Source organism: Corvus kubaryi, unplaced genomic scaffold (assembly GCF_017639235.1).
Source record: "Corvus kubaryi isolate FWS band 111438036 unplaced genomic scaffold, C.kubaryi_AGA036_p1.0 138, whole genome shotgun sequence".
Classification (NCBI taxonomy): Eukaryota; Metazoa; Chordata; class Aves; order Passeriformes; family Corvidae; genus Corvus; species Corvus kubaryi.
Window position 1 is genome coordinate 6293598 of NW_024580672.1, and position 17602 is coordinate 6311199.

Genomic DNA, 17602 nt, shown 5'->3' on the forward strand with positions numbered 1-17602 from the left:
GGTGCATTCACTGCAAGAGGAAGGCTGAGCCTCTGATATCCTTACGATGTGGACATAGCGTGACATTACCCAAAAGCACCACTTATACATAATGGAGCTAAAGAACACTCAGTCCTTCCCTCACTTTTGCTCTGGATGGCAAAAATTACAGTGAAGGTCAGCAGTAAAAAAAGCCAATATTGACAGCTTTCAGAAAGCCATCCAAAGCTTGCATATAAATGAACCATCCATGCTTTGAATTTCACAGCAAAATACAAATTTCGCCCAAAACAAAGCAGTTCTTCAACACTAGCTCATTAAGAAAAGATTCATTTAAGAAAAATCTTCCGTGTATTGGTGCCCTTGATATATATTTGTGTCAGTCTTGAATGTGAAAAAATGTGAAAAAAATACACTCAGAAAACACAAAACCCTTAAGGGAAGAAAATCATAGCTAAAGAGTTGTTCATTGAAAATTCAACCAAAGAAGTGAGAGTGAAAATGTGATTAAATAAAGAGCCCTAATCTCTAGTAAACTAAAATACTATAACCACTACCACCTCTTTTATAACCTGTAAATTCCATATAAATAATATAAACCAGGACATTCACGCTCTACATACCTTCAATGCACTTTGCAGATCATTTGTCATTTTAACTTCAGAGGGCACTCATTAAGTTTCCTAAAATTTAAGCCAATACGTGTCTGTTGTCAAACATACTGCTGGACAGAAGGAGCTAGCAGGGAATCAGGCCAGCAGAGTACATACACACAAACCAGTAAGCTTTTTTTTTTTTTTTTTTTTTTTTTTTTGAGGGGGAGAGGAGTGGTACAGTCAAAATTAAAACAAAACAAAAACATTTTGAGATAACTGAGCAATGTTTGGGAGATGCAGAAGTCAGATGTCTAGATCTGTCACCCCATGGGAAATTCAAGATTCTTTAATGTCTAAACCACACTTAGCTTCCCTTCTGAATGCAGTCAGGCCCAGGCAGATCATCTCAGCAGTCAGCTAATGAAGGTGAGAGTGCAGAACTGCCACTCAAATCTTTTGCCTAAATAAAGGCAACCCTAGAAACTCACATCCTAGACCCTAACATATTGATTGATTGCTACAGGTACAAGGTCTGACACAACCTGAAGGATTTGAAGGCTCAACACAAGATTAATATATTAAAGATAGCAAACCTGTCTGGGTCAAATAAAATTGAGATTTTATATATAATTTTTAATATTATAAAAAATGCATTTATATTTACACACAGCAAAAATTTCATGTAGGGATTAGCCTATTCTTGCAATAAGAAAGCTGAATATGCTTGCACTTTTCCAGCAACAAAACCCACTTACTCTGCAATGTGATTCTTTTGAGACTCATTTCTGTTAATACACATAAGTCAGTCTGGATAGCAAGAGCTCTTCAAGGTGGGATTTCTCTAAGTCTTAACAATGTGACCTTTTAGACCTATAGTTAACCATGCATGTCTTCTCTTTAAACAGTACACATCAACTTTAGACTACGGTTTATAAAATCAGGAGCCCAGAGTTCAATGTCTAAATCTGGATTTCAAATACTAAACCATTAGGCTGATCTTTCCAAAACTCCAAGTACTTAACAGATCCCTGTGAAATCCACTGGTGCAGACTGAGTGTCCTAAGATTTTCTGAGTAACTTGTCTACTTTGCACTTTTTTTTTTTCCCTCCAGCCACAGCTCACAGCTTCACCATCTGAAATTCTTGATTTGAAGTTTACATTCCCTCCCATTTCTTAAGAAATGCAGTAGTGTACTGGCTGCCACTGAAAAGAAAAGTCAGCTGCTGATCACTGTTGTGTGAATAATGAACTTTGATATTTCTTGACAATGATAAATATCTGGAAGCCAGAGGTAAAGATTTCAGTTTTAGTTAAGCCAACCACTTATTGTCTGAGGGGGAAAAAACTCCAACCAAGTACATTTTAAAAAACTGCAGGATGGCAGAGGAATATGTTATTCTAGTTCAATGATTCATTCCAGATATGACAGAGTACTAGTGGCTGAAGGTATTTATTAATCATTCCTTTACTAGGAAGTAAATGGTTTTTGTGATTCCCAACCATGTCAGAGTTACATCTCTAGAGCTGGACAAGCATTCATTTTGGAAGCTTTTCTAGACACCAGGCAAGGATTACAGAGCTTTGGGGTTTTTCCCCACCATTCCCTCCTCCACAGAAGGCACAAACTTGTCTGAAGAACACAAACACCAGCACCACCTTGCCTCATTACTGTTAAAGAGGTGAACTGGGCTTCATAGAGAATGGGCCTAAGCCAGCGAGTATGAAATGTGCACTCGTGAAAAGCTCACAATTTATACTAATATCCATGCTCAAAATTCAGAGGAATATGTCAGAATTTTCAAGCTTGGCCAGTAAAAGCTTGTGTTGTCTGTTCTGTAAAATTATTTATTCTATGATCTTCTCCATATCAATCAAATAATCCGTAAGTTAGGGCAAATTAGACAGTCTTTTCAAGAAAACTTAGAGTCTTTGTAAAATGAAAAGTTTACTTTCTAATTGAAGTCAGATTCAGCATGGATTATTCCCATGATTTCCAAAATACATGGTGAAACAAGTAGAAGTGGCTTGCCAGGCTACAGTGGGAACACCCTATGACTCTCCACAGATTTCCCAATAGCCATTGGACTCAGAAGAAAGAAAAGACTATTCAGGCAATGCAATAACACAGGTAGAAAATACATTACAACCAGTTTTAGTTCATATAATCTCTAACTCCCTTAAAGACCTACTACCTTTCCTATAAGAGCCTGAAACTACAAAGTGAATTTTCTAGTCTATTATTTATTAATAAAGTGACATGCTACTTCCCCCTAAGGCTTCTTTCCTGTGAGAGCTGAGCAATGTAAACCATCCTCACCCTTTCAAATCCCAGTCTTCATCATCCCCTGCCCTCCAAATACACACTTCTAGTATGTTTAATATAAACCACAAAGGAAATGTTTTTGAAAACTCCAGCTCTCTGGGCTTCTAAGACTCTGAAAAATAAACTGCTGAGAGAAGAATTAGACCTTCATCGTTTAAAGGAACAATTTATAGTTCATCTATTCTTCACAGAAGACATTAGCACAGAAAACAAGAGTTCAGTGGAGATATATCACTAGATGGTGTGAGAGGTAGGTTCAGCATGAAAGGACACATTCTGTATTCACAGGCTGCCCTGTCCCAAGTGCATTCCCATTAACCAGGCTAGGCTAAGTTTATAATGGAGCACAGCTCCGTTAAGAAAAGCCTCATGGGCTAAAAAAAAGAAAGGATCAAAAGTTACCTGTCAGGAATAACATTTTAAAACATCGGGCCTTGTCCTATTAAAGAATTTCTAGTCCAGAAAGAGTCAAAAGATACTGAGTTCATAAAAAGTCCTTCTGATTTGACGAAGTCCATTGCTTTCTCTTCTCCCTCCAGTCACTAATTCCAAGAGAAATTCAGTCATACCATCTGACACTCCTATGACAGTAATTTTCACTGGCATTTGGACATTTTTTCATATTAATGGCCATACTTTAGGAGATTCACAGGTGTCTACCTTCTTTTTTTCCCCTTCAAATAATGACTCTGCAGCCTAAAGCACTTGTGAAGTGCAAAAAGGAACTCCATGAATTCTCATAAACTCCAAAAATTGAAGAATTTTAGGTGCAAGCATCAACAAATGAAGAAAGCTTGGTTAGAAATTCCAATACAGCTTTAGCCACACTATGCTAGAGAGTACATTCCCAGGTTTTCGCTTTGCAGGCATTAGCAAGCTCTTGGGGCTCTGGGGCTGAAGTACTGAGGGAACATGAAAAAATCCCTGAATAGTCAAGCCTTACACACGGACAAAGTCCCTTTATAACCAGTCTTTTGCACCTGGTTGTGGTAAAGCTGACATTGTTACTGTTCCATTTTTGTTGGTAGACAGGCAGCATTGACTGGAGTGCTAGCACAGCTCTCAGCAGCAGGTAGGCACACTGGCTGACATCAGCAATTCCTACCTGGCACTGCCATGGATCCATAGCTGCTCTTGTACAGTTCACACCAGTTTAGAGCCCAAAGGGGAAGGTCAGCTAAACACACAGATTATAAGAAGTGGTTTTACTGCAAACACCTGAAGGCATCTTGCTGCCCAAAGCACTTTAAACTGCTGTAAAAAGAACCCTTTCCTAAGAGATTCCAGCATACAGAGAGCAAACAGCCTACTATTAATGTATGCAAGCTTTTGCACTTACTAACTTCAAAGAATCCTTGCTTCTAGAAGAGAGGGGAGGATCTGCTTTGGCTCACAGAGAGACAACTCTTCACTAACTGCAGAACTTGGAGCTAATGGCAAAAAGGCCTGAGCTTGATAAAAAATATCTGGACTCCTATAACCTAGGATGTCTTTGTTGAAGGTGATTAAGAAATAACTCCTTATGGGTAGCTTAACGCTTTCATTGAAGTTACCAAGACCAAAGCAGAACCCTGTGCTGATGTTGGCATTACAACCAAAGGCAAAACTGTGCTTTCCAAGAGGAAACACCGGTAACTTCTAAACACTGCTAAGGGAGAACACTGAATTTATTCTCACTGGTCCTCCCCAATCCTTATGCATCTCCTTCTGTAAGACAGACACCCTACAGGTCCGCAGCCATAATTATGACACCTTCTACAGACCTCCACCAGCTTCAGAACAGGGGCTAAGGCAATAATATTTCCCTTACCAAGCATGATCATAAGCATAACATTTCCATTTGTACTAACTTCCTCTATTCTCTGCTGCAATGTGTTTGGGTCACAGAGCTAACTAAAGGTAGGATGTCTACTTTCATATTCTAGAGTATTAACAACACATGACACACGTTACCTGTGTCCAAGACCTATAAAGGACACAGGGACAGAAACAGGTTGGTCTGTCCACTCAAAGTAGACCAGATGAAACTTAATCTGGAAAATATCTTCTGCTGAACCATTCCAGAAGGCATTATTTTGACTTTCTGATTCATATACAAACCACATTCGGTAAAAGCAGAGCCTTTATGGCCTCTGTGGAGCATAAGGATTCTCACACAATAGTGATCTTTGCAGACACTTCTCTTTGTGTTAATAAAGGTGATCTTTCTCCTCACTACACTATTATGCCAGCAGAGGCTTTCTGTTTGACACAATTATTCTGGGACAGAATTACTAATGTAGACAAGGGTCTTCATCTCTCAAGTTAGCAGCTGCCAGAGTGCTTATAAATTCTCATAGTAAAATACACAACCCAAAATTCAGGAAGCACTACAGTTTGCACAATTACCCTTCAATGCAAATAACATATGATCGGTTGTAACAGTCCTTCCCTATTGCCTTACACACATTCCCTTTTAACACTGTATACTTTTGATTTCATAGCCCTTTTCTTCATTATCTCAAATTCCTCCTGCTCCTTCCCCCAAGTTTTCATCACTGTCTGACAGTTGGTGATTAAAAACAAATCCCAGAACTAATAACAGTGCTTTACCAGTCCAAGATGATACATAGCATCTTTGATACCACATGGAAACATGGAGATCAACATCTCAAGTGGACTTCACTTAGATGAGCCAGGGGCTCTGGCTGAGATTCAAAGGCAGACTTTGAAAGAATGTGTCTTTAAAGGCCTGTACACCTGCTAGAACAGACAGAAGACACAAACTTTGAGAAAGTAAACATTTAGAGTCTGTCAAAACAAAAACTCTATAATTATGAATGACCTGAACTTTGGCTGCCTAATGGAAGAAATCCTTCATTTCAATTAGAGTGCTTGCAAAAAGTTAGGAGTATTAAGCTCATGAGAATGCACTACACTATACAATACAGACAGTAGTCCTGATCCCAGCTGCCTCACTGCCTTTAGAGAACAGTACCTTGAGCAGAGCCCCTGCAACGAGTACTGGAGAGACACTGGGAAGCTTATAATGAACTTCCACAAAAAAACCCAAAACGCTCTGGGTGTTCTTGAGCTGAGTGTAAGGCTTAAGTGTTACACTATGGGCAATATATCCTTGTCATATTTCCTCCTCCCTACGAAGTTCAGAAAGCCCAACGCAAGCTGGTTCTCACTGGTAGCACACTAGTTATACCTAAAGCATTTGAGACAAATACAGAGGGGGTTTTGCCTGGGAACCTTCCCTCACAGGTGTCTGGCAGTGAGCCAGCTGTCACTTCAAACTGGCACTAGTGCATTCATAAACACCCCAGATAGCAGTTTCTCAATTATATACTCTTTTGGATCCTGGACCAGCACAATATCAGCAGTGCCACCCTTTCCCCCATACACTGGGCCTTGTGTGTTTTAGTTTTCTCACCTTTGCTTCCCCGAATGACTTCCACATGGTATTTCCAAGTCAGTGTATTCTACTGAGAAGGTACAGTGCTAACAGGTACCTCAAAAGCATGAGTGGTGCTGTCTTGCAGGATTGTCAGTATCATAGAACAGAATCACAGAACCATTAGGGTTAGAAAAAACCTCCAAGATCAAGTCCAGTCTTTGACTGAACATCACCATGTCAACTAAACCATAGCATTAAGTGCCATATCCAGTCTTTTTTCGACCACTTCCAGGGATAGTGACTTCATCACCTCCCTGGGCAGCCTGCTCCAGTGCTTGACAACCCTTTCAGTGAAGAAATTCTTCCTCATGTCTGCCCTGAAACTCCCCTGGCACAGCTTGAGGCCTTTTCCTCTACTGCTAGAATTTGGTGTGTGCTGTGACATCACTGTACATCATGTATCTTATTTTACTTCATCCTGCTGACCTACTAGAGTACTTTATCAGCCTCAGGGATCCCAGACACTGCATAAATCTTGTGGAGAATTCACCCATTGTTATTGCAAATGGGAACACAGCTGTTTCTGGGGCTGAAAAAAGCTTAACCCATCAGAGCAGTAACAGAGCACACAAGCTGCAAAACATCACAGAAGACTTGATTCCTGACAAACTAGCAAGAAATATGGAGATGGTACAACATAATTGATCATGTTGACAGTTTGATAAGCATATCTCTATGTAACAAAGCTGTACTTGCACCAGAATACTTAAAAAAAAAAACCCTCTACTGAATACACATGCCTTAGGACTTCAATGTATTATCCTCAAGGCAGAATATTCAATAGCAGAACTCACTCTGGAAGGTCTCAGCAGGAAGTATTCAAAAACTTACCTCATTTGCACTGAAAAATCAACCTGAGGGGATCAAATGATACCTTGCACGTTTCAGCTACAATGTGCCACCACACTACAAAGCCGTATTTCTATACCCAAAGGACAACCTATATAAACTGCTGTATTTGTCTCTTAGGAATACAATGGATTAAAGAAGACTGCTCAAAACCAGTCAGAGGTTACATTTTAATGATCTGCACTAGCAGAAAGCCCTATTCACAAAACTTCTTAAGTCACATGCTCCTTTCACAGCAGGCCTTACGATATTGCAATTGAAGTTTTAAAAACCTTCATTCTTGTTGAAAGCCAACACGTGCATTAAAGACAGCTAGGTGCAACTGATCAGGGATCAAATGCAGAACTTCTGGAATACAAATCCCAGGACAGCAGAACACACGTATGCTGTCACAGCCCGTTTCCAGTCCTACTTTCAACTGCCCAGGGCCCAAGAGCACTGAGGGATGGAGACAGCACAACCCGAAGTAGGATCAAACACTTCTAATAAAACAAAGGCAGAATCTTGTTTATTTCATGAAGCAGGATCATTACCTGCCAAATGCAAACATAAGCCTTGAGCATTGCATATGCTAGGGGAAAAAAGAAAACAAAGCAAAAAGCAATTTACAGGCTGCAGGTGCCTCCTGATGCCCTTCAAGATGTTTTAAACCGATAACGTTAAGGTGAGCCAAAACATTCTTAACTATCAGAGAGCCTCATAGCCCTCAGGGGAAAAGAGGAGCCTAACAACCTTTCTGCACAAAACTCTGGATGCAGTCCGAAGACCTTCGCCTGCAATGAGTCATCACCTTAAGTAGGCAGAAGTGGATTGGTCAAGCTGCAGGGATACAGTGTTGGGCTGAACATAACACTGTGGAAATCAGTAAGCTTACATGAATTGAGAACAAAGTTCAGTCCTTTTTTCCATGTTCTCTTTTCATAAGAATTCAGTGACATGGTACAGTCAAGCATTCAGGGAAAGCAGAAAATCAGTAAGCAGAGAAGCCTTGCTTACTGAAGATTTGTGCTGCTAGTATGTATCTGCATGAGGGAAATGAGGGCCTCCATTAATTAAGAGTTCATCAACTTGAATCCATTTGTAAAACAAGCCTAGAAATACTGGCAGCTGACTGATACCTCTGTTGACACTAAAGGAAGTTATCAAGGTTTGGACAAGCCACAAAAGCTATTTTTTCAGTTCAATAAAATAGTATCAGTAGAATTAGGAAAGGAATAAACCCAAGGAAGGCAATTAGTACTTTTTGGAAAATGTCAATTCATTAAAATTGCAAGATTTTGAAGATACATATTTTGAAAAATAAGTTTATCAGGCTCAGAATGGGAGAAGAGGAAAACAGTCTGACAGATGTCACTAAATAGTCCATAAGCCCTGGGTCAGTATGTTAATCTGAAACAGTGGACACCAATGCCCAAGTTGCTTCCCCACACAGTCATTACTGTATGTGTTTATACAGAACATGTTCTGCTCTTACATAACAATTTTAAGACCAAAACAAGATTTAAAGAGGTAAAAAATTTGAACTTGAATGTTTTCAAAGACTTGATTTTAGCATGTGTGACAGCAGCTGTATATTGTGAATACATGGAATGTGTTCAATATAGAATATTACAGAACCACAGAATATTCTGAGTTGGAAGGGACCCACAGGGATCATCGAGTCCAACTCTTAAGGGAATGACCCATACGGGCATCGAGCCCACAACCCTGGCACCATTAGCACCACGCTCTAACCAACTGAGCAGATGTGCAGAATTTTATTCAACACTGTATTCTGCCTACAGAGCACAGTATTGGCTTCACAGGCTGGACAAAAACTAGGGGACTCTTGCTTGCTGATTTGCGTTGAGGAGACACGAACGAAACAGAGTAGGTAGTTTTCCTCTGAGAGGATGAACTAACACTCCAGTGATTGAAGACATGTGCCACCACTGACAGCAAGAGACCAAGTAGAAGCTGGAAACAACCAGCACCATCTAGTGCTCAGGAGAGACGGAGCAGGAAGAACAGACAGAAGAACGCACCAACTATTTTCAGGCACAGAAGTTGAGGAGACACACTTTCAAGGAGACTGAAACTGCACTTGAACACTAAAAGAGACTCTGCAGCAGGGAAAAGGCAAGCAGATGTACCTGTCATCATCTCAGTGCTTAAAGGACTTCAATGCAAGCTATAAGGTAATAATAAACAACTGCTTCCAGACATGCAAAGAAAGCAAGCAATTTTATCATTCTGGGCACTCCTTTGGAAAGACAGTTTAGAAAAGACATTTATTGTTTCTCACCCCTCAATAAGTGGGGGGGGGGAATCTCTCTCATGTTCCAAAAGACAGTTATCTACAAGTAACTGCATGCTCTCAGCTATGCTCCATACATCTAGAAGTAGTAAACACAGATCTGACAGACCCTCCACTGCAAAACCAAGACCACCAATCTTCTTGTCCAGGTCAGTGCAACGCCATGGACACGGTAACATCCACAGTTCTCTCTTGCTAAGTGTTTCCAGAGTGGACGGCTGCAACTACACTGCCAAACTTTCAAGTAGGACCCAAAACTACTTTATTTTGTTACCATTTCCCTCATCAGTATGGTGGGTGCCAAATCTCAGAAATCTAAATATACCTCTCAAATATCAACATCATCACATATTCAGATATGCACAGTCAGTTTTCAGCTGTAGACTTCAGGAGAAAACTTAATTACCAATGGCAAACTCTGTATCCTGCTGTTAATTAGAATTGCAATTTGCATTGAATAATAGAGAACATGGAATGATTTTCAATGTATGAATTTCTAATTTCTCCTCCAGGTATTTTAATTACACACCATCTCAACAGGAACTGAGATAAAAAGGCCACAAAAATAGCTTAATTGGTGTCAATCACCTGGGATGCAGAAGTGTACCACAGAGCAGACTGCTTTGTAGGCATCATTCCACCTACTGGCACAAGACAAACAAGCTGCCACTCCAACTTCTCTGTCAGATACTGTCAACAACACAAATGGACCCCTACAGATCAAGTAGGCAACAATTACTGTCCCTGTAAGAATTAGGACCCCCACCTTCTGATTCTGCCTTTCTTGATTTTCCTTCCTGTTATATAGCATAACCAAGGCAGTGAAGTAGCTTCTACATAAGCCCTGCACAAAGTTTCTGCACGAGGCATTTTATTTTGCCCCAGCCTAACTTCCCACATAATGCGACCATTACTCCATCTTTAAAGGGTTCAGTATTAAACACAAATCCCTTCTGCAAGGGCAAGTTGCCTATATTGAACTACGTCTCTATAACTGAAAGCACACACCATAGAGAACTGACTTCTAAAGTTTTGAAAATAACCTTTGACATATAAATCAAGTATAGGCTGTGATCCTTGCTCTGGCTAAGTCCGCAAAAACACCAAGGTAACAATTATGAAGAGCACTGAACTGCCTCACTAAGGAGAGGGCATGGAGCACAAAAAACAACCTGAAGGTGCAGTTTTCAACACCTCAGTTGAATTGACCTGAAGTCCAACTGGTTTGAGAACTTTTTTCAGTTACAAGAGCTGAAACGAAAGATATGATTAGATGTATGGAAACAAGATAACCCCTTCAGCAGCTGTTTCCAATGAAAAAATTAAACTCATTACAAAACTGTACTCTCACAGAAAGTCTCAGCTAAGAGCTGTCACTGTTCACCTTGGCAGAAAGCACTGTGGCAAGAAACAGGAACTAGCTATCATCAGCGATAAGGAGACACTAAGATGTGTACCATGAGTACTTCCTAACTTCTGAACCTTTTTACTGCTCCCTTCCTTGATTCTAAAAACCTTACTGTATCAGGGAATTCTCAGTCTGCAGAGGAATTTGAGCATCTCCGTGCTGCAAACACTGGAGAATAAAACTAGGTAGACCACTTGCAACAAGACATTAAAACATCAGTTTCCTACAAGGTGAGACTTCAGGAGCATTTAAGTCATCAACATTCCTTAAAAGATTCTCAGACCATAATCCCCTGTAGCTTCTTACAAGCTGCATTACACCACTCCAAAATGCACTGTAACCCCAGGTCAACACTAAGTTATTCTGTTGACCCTAGCAACAACAGATGCTGTTTCTGTTGCCAGATTCAGACTCCTCTCCCAAGCAACATAGATGACTTCCATCCCTAAATACCAGCTGCTGTGGAATTATTACCCAAAATGGTACAACTTTCGCACGTGACCTCACTACCCTCATAATATTACAAAAACATCCCTCGCCACCTGCTATTGTGCACTGAAATATGAGTGTAACTTGCACCCACAACTTACCCAACCATTCCACTTTGAACTTCCAGCTATGATGAAGGGAAGCATGAATGGATTCAAAAGGACCCAGAAATTTACACAGTTTCCCCAAAAATGAATATAGAGAATGTATTTCAGGAAGTCCTGTCATCAGATCTAACACTGGGTTGACTGTAGAACTGTTCTGCAGTCTCTCATGTCCCTAGTTAACCCGTCTCCCAGCTGCTCTATACAGCTTAGAAATGAACTTGATGAAACACGAATAATACACAATGCCCATCATTAGTTCTTGTTACTCAGCAGAAAATCAATACATGCTCTGTTACAGCACAGGACATGCTGTTACTCTAGTCCCTGTACTCTGAAGGAACAGCTCCCACAGCCAAGCATAACACAGCCTGCAGCAGAGGAAAGGTGGCGAGACCTCAGCAACAGTTCCACAACAAGAACGCTGAGCTCCTTAGCTATTAATCACAAAATAGGGTTTTGGAGATAACTGGTACCACAGGCTTTAGAACTCTTTGGACATTTCTCAGATCTCAGCTTCTCCTCTTTGCCAGATAAGCTGGTATCAGCTATAGGTACATTTTAGGAATGCTACACTCCATTCTTGATTTTGTTAGTTAAAGCTCTGATGTTTACTAGCACAGTAAAATCCCACATCTGTACATACAGCTATTGAATGTACCTGGTATTCAAAAAATCCCCAACTTAGCTAAGACAACTTAAAAAAAAAATCTTATCATCCCTATAGAAACTCTAGAGTCCTAGCTTATAGTGAGATAAATGAAACACAATTAGGCAGAAATGAGAAATGTGATCATGGCCATACATCCAACATAGGCAAAGACGGGCAGTGACAGAAAATAAAGATCTGGGTCCTGCAAGACCATTTGTGCTTCCCTTCCGATCTGGCATCTGTTTCAGAGCTATTCACTATGTGGGTGCTCTGCAGGCTGGCAACCATGCAGAACACGGTCATTTCAGAACACATGCAAAAAAAAGAAAAGGCATTTACGCCAAAACCAGCACAGAATAAGTGTACTGTGAACAAAATGGGGAACTCTTCAGGCCACATTCTCCAGTGATGTCTGTGTCAATGACATTCTGTATTGACTGGCTATTTATAGTGTTTTCCAATACTTACTATCCATGTAGCAACTAAGTTTGCTACAAATGGGAACGGATTTAGCTGCATAAGTTAGGGAAAACATCTTCATTTTGCAGACAAGTCAGTGGTACACTAAGACTAAATCATTTTTCCAGGGAACACAGAAAAGTGCAATGTTAAAACCCCAATGTGAACAGAAATATCCTGGGATCCACAACCATGTTGAACAGCATCACTTTTTTCCACCCTTCTGAGCAGCCCCTTTCAACTAGCCACATGGCCCTGCTTTACCAACTCACCTGAAGCAACCTGCAGTGTAGGACCACTCTTTTGCAGTAATATAACCTGACAGGTTGGACAAGCAGAGAAGAATTACTGCTTTCTCATTTGGAATCAGAAGAAACTCAAGCCTGCAGGAAGTTTAATCAAGCCAGTCTGTGGCTCAGTTAATTATTTCAGATCACTGCCAGAACACATGGAATCATTCACAATCACAACAACCCAAGTGCTTTCACACTGCAGGTCCACAGTCCTTCTGCATCAGTATGGGGCACAATCTTTGGAAAATGGTGCAGATGTGTCACATTCAGACCAACAATGAATGCCACTTCCTTGGAGATCCTCCACGCAAGCTGGGCCCAATGCCCTGTGGTTTGTGGGACCCCACTTATGAAGGCATGGTGCAGTATAAGAAAGAAAAAAAGGCACTAACAGATAGTGCACAATGATAAGTAAGAGAAAAAAAATAAATCTCTTCTCCCCAGGTAGCTTCCTGCGTGTCAGACAGAATTCTGTGACTAAGTCACTGCAAAACACTGCGTTCTGGTGTAGTTCAAAATCTCACAGCACTGCCTGTTCTTGCTCTGCCTGACACTGTGTCAAGAGGGATGTGCAAAAAGGCATTTTAAGCCAGCCTAACAGGGTGGTAAGACAAAGACCCCAAAGTGTAAAAACACACCTGACTTCACAGCAGTAACATTCAAATACAGGGGCAAATGTTGCTTTTAAAAAAAATTCCATTAAAAACAAGAGGCAGCCTAATGCAATTACTTTTATCTACCCTACTGACAGCACCAATACTGTTGGGAGAGACAATGCTAAGCAGCATGGACAGGGAGTCCACACAGAACAAGCTGGCAGTGAAGTGCATGATGACTGAGTCAGTGCACTCACATAATTTTTAGCAGAGTCACATTTGTCTCCTTCTTTGTTTCTGGGAACTCAGTCTTCAGGTACTGGGAGGTAGAGGAACTGGCCTAGTCCTTACACAGCTCTCACTCATCTGCTGTAACACTGTAGCAGTGCAACAGGTTTTTGGTTTTTTCCTCTGTAGATGCTGCCACTTGAAACTGCCTCCAAAATACACTGCATTCAAACCCATGCACAGGGCTGGTCATCCCCCAAATACAATCAAAACTAAATCAACTGAATTCAGTTGCTCCTATGCTGCAACAAGGAACTTAATTCTAAATCTACTCTGGAGATACCAACTCTGTCCACAGGAAGCACTTATATGGGAGCTAAAATGACTGCAAAAGTTTTACATTAATACTACAGTGACAGATCATTAGATTTTCTAGCTAAAAAAATTTCAGCCTCTCTTCCATGCTAGGTCATCTATTTTCTTACACCTTTCATCCAAAAGGGAAATGTTTTGAAGCTTTTTGTCTGCCCTCCCACCTGCTTCCCAAAATAGGTAGTAAACATGAAAGAAATTGCATCCAGGTACTGCATGTCCCTTTTCCACAAGTTCTGTGCCTGTCTCTCCCATAACAACTGGAAGAACACAGTTTGAGAGACTGCACAACACTCCAAGCAAAGAGCCCTCTCCAAATAGAAAATTCAAGGAGCATGATGCATCTCAACCACTATGAAATGAAAATGAGATATCACAGGAGCACTCATATCCAAAACAACACCATGTAGTCAAGTCCCATTTCTCAGTCTCACTAGATAATCTGGGCAGTGTATCAGAACACTCAGGAGTGATAAGTACAACTCAGTTACCATTAATGACAACTGATGGGAATGAGGTGATGTTATGTTGAAAGCACAAAGAAATGCTGGCATACCTGGGGTAATTTCAAAGAGATGTTTCCCTGGTTCATCAGGATTAGGTGGCAGCTCATTCACCTGACTGCCTTGCAGTAGTATCAAACCCTGTAATGGACACAAACATTAGTGAAAAGGGAAAGGCCACTAAAAGGGTAAGGAAAGGATGATGAAATGTATAGTAAATTCAAGTCCTGCTCATCTACTGAGCCCAACACCTTTCTACAGTTCTGAGCAAGAAAAGATTTGAGCTGGTCATGCACCTGCTTCACTGTCCTTTCTCTCACACTGGACACTGCTGGTTAAAGGCTCTTTCCTCTGGAATAACACTATGAGCACGCAGAAGTGATTCTCCTTGATTTCCGTAACTAATTATCCCTTGCAAAAGTTTTATCTCACATTACATCTGCTCTTCCTACACCCTTGAATTTCTGGTTGCAGCATGCATTTGAATAAAATGGCCAATTTTCCAGAGATCCTCAGTACACAGAAGTTCCCAGGGAGATACTAGAAGAGAGCAGCTAATTCGGGTTTGCAAGGCAATGGACTTACCCTTTTAATCCAAAAGACTATAGCTTCCCTAGAAAAAAACCGGAGCCTTTTTACTTCCTAAGTTCAAATGCTGCCAGTATTCAGCTTCATTTCCACTTTGAGCCCAAGCATAACTAACACAACATATTCCAGTTTGGGAATTCTGGATAGCTGGTGACAGAGTATCTTCAAAGTGGGCAAAATGGTCTTTATGGAAAAGCTGAAAAAGATACCACAGGAAGCTCTTGTCCAGTAACAAGAGTGAAACAAGCATTTAATCTCTGATATTTTAAAGGGTTTCCAGTTAACATTCTTCAGGACATATGCATAATCAGACAAAATACCGTAAGAACTGGGACTCTCAAGAGTTAAGCCATGAAGAAGGTAATCAGCAGTTCCCACTCCTGCACTAAACTGCCCTGGAATGCAAACTGGTTCCAAAGCATCTTTTCTTGCTGAACAGAAAACGAAGACAGCTGTTTCAGTCAGGTTTTTTCACACATATCCCTGGTTTATGAGAATGTAGCTATGCATGTTTACTAATCTGGCAACAACCAAATCCAAGACACACTTGACCATTATAACACTGGTAATCAAAACAAATTCTAGTTATGCTATTTGTCAGTTTGCAGATCCACATATAATGGAGAAACATAATTAGTGTCTCATGAGACAGACTATCCAGAATTTCAACTAACAGAAGACAACTCATCATATGACCTTTGCAATCTTCTCTCTAAAATAATGAGGCCAGATATGTTACTTATGATTGCTGCTATTCAGTATAACTTCCATAGCTTTGCTCCTTGGGAATACATCTTCCTACAGATGCTTTGTTCAACAGTGTAAAGGCTCAGTTCCTGTCCCCTGCTAGTGTAAAGATAAGACTATGGAAGGACACAGTGTAGGAGGGCACTTAGCAAAATCCATGCTGAGTGGTTTCTCAAGAATGGTTGTAAGATTTAAAATTGAGGTAAAATAAGTCAACACAACAGGATAAACCTTCAACACCCTTTCCTCCCAATCCTGTTGCCCTGCAATTTGACTCTGACGTTCACTGAAATTCAAAGATAAACTGAAGACATTCCAAAGATAACAGGAAAACACTGGAAAGGCAACTTGACAAAAATGCATCTGAAGTTACTCCAAATGGTATCAAAAAGTATTGTATAAAAACATCATCTTTAGAGTCCAATGGACAGAACACATTCTAGAAAATTATGCTGTTTCCTAAAGCACAAAATTCAAGCCCACTGCAGATGCATTAAAGCTTTTTATCATGCCAAGCCAATACTGAAGGAAGGTTAATGAATTAGTTGCAGTGACTTCTGTTCCCCTGGAAATTGGGGAGGGGTGCCTGCTGTCTCCTTTCCTGGGAATAGAAATGAGCCCAAAGCTACTTAAAAAACCCACACATATATTGACAGAGTCAGTAGCAGCATCAAAAGCTCTTTGCAAGTCAGTCCTCACTTCCCCCTGTCCTCATGGGGGCAAAAAAAAAAAAAAAGAAAACTCTGAAGAAAAGCAATGGCTGCAAGTCTACCCTCTAACGTTTGGTGTCTGATGGAGTGGGCTGTGCAACTGCAACTGTCAGGTGGCACACAAATATACACACCTTCAACAGTACTCTGTCCATTAAAGACAAGAATAATTCCTCTTCAGAAAGCCTACATGATTCTCCTGCCATTAGATTACAGTTCCACCTTTTCAGCAATATTATTAAAGGAAGAGTATCTACAGTTCTCTAAGAATCTGAAAGAACAGGTTTTCATAAAAATAGGCAACGCAACATCCATAAACAAAAAGATGTGTTTCATGTTTCTCTTTTGAAACATTATGTCATAAATCTCATTTGACTTTATCAAGTAAACAACAAGAATACAACTCTCTTCCGGAGTACGTATAAATAATCAAGTAGGCAAAAGATCAATGGGAACTCTGGTGAAACTATTGATTTAGTTTTTACACACAAGCTTAAAGGCCATACTTAATAAATAAACCAAGAAGATTTAAATTAAGCATGAGTACCTTTAGGTTTGAGGGAAATGAGGGATTATTATAAATAACAACTGGTGAAAATATCTCTATGGCCAATAACAAAGAAGTCCTTCCAATAAAGAGTCTCAGTTATCCTCCTAAGATGCATGGGCACGCCTGTGCCATTACCCTTTCATTCCAGAGAATCCCAAGCAACAGCTCTCTACAAGCCCCAAAAGTACATCTCACCTATGGGATGCATACAGTCGTAGCAGAAGTCAGATGCAAATCTAATTTGCAACTCCTACAAGAATAGTCAGGACATAGTCCTGTATCATCCTATACAAAATGGCTTCCCACAGTGATAAATGTATGGCAACCCTGTGCCCAAACAGGGCCACGGTTAAAGAAATCCTTTACAACATGATTACCTGAGGCAGTTTATTCCTCATCATGTTCACTGACACAGTT

At 40.4% G+C, this 17602-nt stretch overlaps 1 protein-coding gene across 3 annotated transcripts in view; it reads right to left on the minus strand.

The window, feature by feature from the left end:
• ARHGAP22 (Rho GTPase activating protein 22) overlaps positions 1–17602 on the minus strand; it is a 131415-nt gene that overhangs the window by 96818 nt on the left and 16995 nt on the right. For all 3 annotated transcript variants that reach the window (XM_042018838.1, XM_042018839.1, XM_042018840.1), the window contains exon 3: positions 14644–14731. In XM_042018838.1, coding sequence (XP_041874772.1) covers positions 14644–14731 — 88 coding nt within the window. The remainder of the gene's footprint in view (positions 1–14643; positions 14732–17602) is intronic.